The sequence below is a fragment of the Arachis ipaensis genome, chromosome B5, assembly GCF_059453495.1.
Source record: "Arachis ipaensis isolate K30076 ecotype BB chromosome B5, ASM5945349v1, whole genome shotgun sequence".
NCBI classification, from domain to species: domain Eukaryota; kingdom Viridiplantae; phylum Streptophyta; class Magnoliopsida; order Fabales; family Fabaceae; genus Arachis; species Arachis ipaensis.
In genome coordinates this window covers 126,974,525-126,978,040 of record NC_142440.1, presented here as the reverse complement: position 1 = coordinate 126,978,040, position 3,516 = coordinate 126,974,525, and the positions used below count along the sequence as shown (strand labels likewise).

At 42.3% G+C, this 3,516-nt stretch overlaps 1 protein-coding gene across 1 annotated transcript; it reads right to left on the bottom strand.

The window, feature by feature from the left end:
* Positions 1-706: 706 nt before the first annotated feature.
* Positions 707-2,248, bottom strand: LOC107642008 (serine acetyltransferase 3, mitochondrial-like). The gene is made up of 3 exons (XM_088488576.1): positions 1,995-2,248; positions 1,630-1,686; positions 707-1,313 (listed from the first exon to the last, which is right to left on the bottom strand). The coding sequence occupies exons 2-3, from the start codon at positions 1,635-1,637 to the stop codon at positions 731-733; spliced, it is 591 nt and encodes a 196-aa protein (XP_088344702.1). The 5' UTR covers positions 1,638-1,686; positions 1,995-2,248; the 3' UTR covers positions 707-730.
* Positions 2,249-3,516: the final 1,268 nt, after the last annotated feature.

The window sequence follows — 3,516 nt, the reverse complement described above, 5'->3', positions numbered from 1 at the left end:
TCAGAACCTCTGCTTTCCTACTACTTTCGTCTAACCATGCGTTACTTCCTTCCATGGCAAGCTGTATGATCCTCTCGGATGAAAACAAATCCATATGCGCTGTCACCGCACGGCTAATCATCTGTCGGTTCCCACTAGCGTCGGAATAGGACCATTGTCCTTTTGCACACTGTCACTTGTGCCCTACATTCTCAGGTTTGAAGCTCGTCACAGTCATTCCTTCCCAGATCCTACTCGGAATACCACAGACAAGGTTTATACTTTCCGGATCCCAAGAATGGCTACCAATAATTCTAGCCTATACCACGAAGGTTCTAATCTTAGATTAGAAACCCAAGAGAATATACTCCAGCTATCGTCCAATGACTACGTTGAACATCATGTAGATCGCTTTGTGGTTTTTAGGCACGCGACCTTGGCTAAGCGAGTAATGAAGATTGGGTGATTGTCACGGGTCACCCCTTCATTCTAACTTAATTGAATTAAGAACGAAAGTATATCTTAGAGAAGAAGTAGGCGTGAATTGAATAGAAAACAGTAGTAATTGCATTAATTCATGAAGAACAGCAGAGCTCCACACCTTAATCTATGGGGTGTAGAAACTCCAAGGTTCGAAAAACCGGACCGGTCATCAAACCGCTCTAGCTACTGGTTCATTGGTTCATTGGTCCAACCGGTTCAATCGGTGGTTCAACCGGAAAAACCATTTCTGAATAAAATAATAAATAAATTATATACAAACATCATAAAATATAACAAAATCACTAACAACAGTAGTCCTAGGAGGAACATACTTAATCACCACAGAACCAGCACCAATCTTAGCACATTCACCAACCTTAATGTTCCCCAAAATACAAGTCCCTGCACCAATCAAAACCCCATCACCAATCTTTGGATGCCTATCACCAGAAGCTTTACCAGTTCCACCCAAAGTCACACTATGCAAAATTGACACAATGTTACCAATCACTGCAGTTTCACCAACCACTAATCCAGTTACATGATCAAGCAGAATTCCGCTTCCAATCTTAGCACCGGGATGAATACCAATCGCAAAAATCTCGGAAACTCGGTTCTGGATCATAACTGCCAAGACTTTTCTTCCTTGAAGCCATAGCTTATGAGCAACTCTATGAGATTGGCATTCTAAGAAGCCTTTAAAGTTCAAGAAGCAATGCACATGGTTTATGCAAGCAGGGTCTCTTTCCTTAACTGCTTTGAGATTATCCTTCACAGAATCCATTATTTCTTGGTCAGATTTCAAGATCCCAACAAAAAGATCAAAGAGTGTGTTACTTGGAAGGCTTGCACTGCTTAATAAAACATATATGAAATTAAAAACAGCCATAGCAATGAACATTAACAATTTTGCCTACACAATGAACATTAACAATTCTAGCTACAGCAATTCTGTCTACAGCAATTCAGCCAGTCAATAATTATGCAAAACCGAGTAAGTTTCCAGCATTAACAAAGTACAAAACAGAGTAACAAATTTCAGCTTATTTAGCAAAAAAACGAACAGAAATTGAGCAACAAATTTCAGCTTATTTACAAAATAGAGTAACAAATTTGAGCAGAGGGCGACGAGCAGGACGAATCCAATGGAGGATGGGAAGAACTTACTTTCCCATCAGGCAGTGAAACAGCAGACTCAGTTCCAGAACAAATAATCACCCTAACCTTCAAATCAATAACTATTTCAATAAAAATTCAGAAACATCATACTAAAAAAAATTAAAAAATGGCAGCAGCAGGCCAGCAACATAACAAATCCATTTCAATAACATAATTTCAACAACATAAGTTCACAGCCACAGTTCACAGTCCACAGAGATTAAATTGACCAGCCACAGCCACAGTTCACACTTCACAGAGGAAGTTCACACTTCACAGAGTATCAATTTCATGCAAGATTTCTACCGGGGTCGATGGAAGAACATGAGCAGAGGCGAAGAACAAAGAAGATAAGCAGAGGACGAGTCACTCACCTGGGGTCGATGGAGGGCTACCGGTGCTGAGTGTTGACTGTTGAGGACCGCGCGATGGAGATGGAGGGCTACCGGTGTTGACTGCGTGCTGCGGTGCTGGTGTTGAGAAGATGAGCAGAGGATGGAGATGGAGGGCTACTGGGCAGGAACCAGGCGAAGGCGACGATGGAGATTGGAGGGTTACTGGGGCTGAGGATGGCGACACCAGGGGACGAAGGATGGCGACAGGGGGGCTATGGTTCAGGGCGGCTAGGGTTCTCTGTTGGAGATGATTCAGAAAGGGGGAATGAATGAATGGGGTCGGGAAAAGAAAGGGGGGATGCTCCACGAGCGGGTCGGGTCGGGTTTGGTTGTTTATTTTTTTTTAAAATTATAAAACGGCATCGTTTAGCATAACCGGCCGGTTTTTGGCCGATTCGCCGGTTCGTAAGCGGTTTTTGTTTGGACGGTTTTCATATGAGGACCGGACCATTTGCAGTGCCGGTTCGCGATTAAACCGGTCGAACCGGCCGGTCTGGTCCGGTTTTCAGAACCTTGAGAAACTCCACCGTAGAAAATACATAAGTGAAAATAGGGTAGGCATGGCCGAGTGGCCAGCCTCCCATGGAGGTATCAAAGTGTAAAAGTTACATCATATGGTCCAAGACCTAAAGGTGGTCAAAAGAAGATGTAAAATAAATCTCTAAAAGTAGGTTTTATACTAAACTAGTAACTAGGGTTTACAGAAAATGAGTAACTAAGTGCAGATAGTGCAGAAATCCACTTCCGGGGACCACTTGGTGTGTGCTTGGGCTGAGCATTGAAGATTTTTCGTGCTTAGGCTTTTCCTGGAGTTAAACGCCAGCTTTGGTGCCAGTTTGGACGTTTAACTCCAATTCTGGTGCCAGTTTGAGCGTTTTATGCTAAGATATTTTAGGCTGACTTTGAACGCCAATTTGGGCCATCAAATCTCAAACAAAGTATAGACTATTATATATTGTTGGAAAGCCCAGGATGTCTACTTTCCAACGCAATTGAGAGCGCGCCTATTGGGCTTCTGTAGCTCAAGAAAATCTACTTCGAGTAAAGGGAGGTCAGAATCCAACAACATTTGCAGTCCTTTTCAGCCTCTGAATCAGATTTTAGCTCAAGTCCCTCAATTTCAGCTAGAAAATACCTGAAATCACAAAAAAACACACAAACTCATAGTAAAGTCTAGAAATATGATTTTTGAATAAAAACTAATAAAAATATAATAAAAAGTAACTAAAATATACTAAAAATTATATAAAAATAATGCCAAAAAAGGTATAAATTATTCGCTCATCAATACCGGATGAGATCTTCTATACTGGTTGGAACTGACGTGTCCAGCTGGTGGGTGGCGGCCGGAGCGGTCGTGTCTGACTTGTTTGACTGGCTATGCTGCTGATCCTTTGTCACCGAAGGGTGGTGGCACCTGCAAGGGACTCCGATGCTTAAGTTAGCAAGGGTATTAAGCAGGTTTTTAGTAGAATCAGAGTATGAGTTATACTTGGGTGCT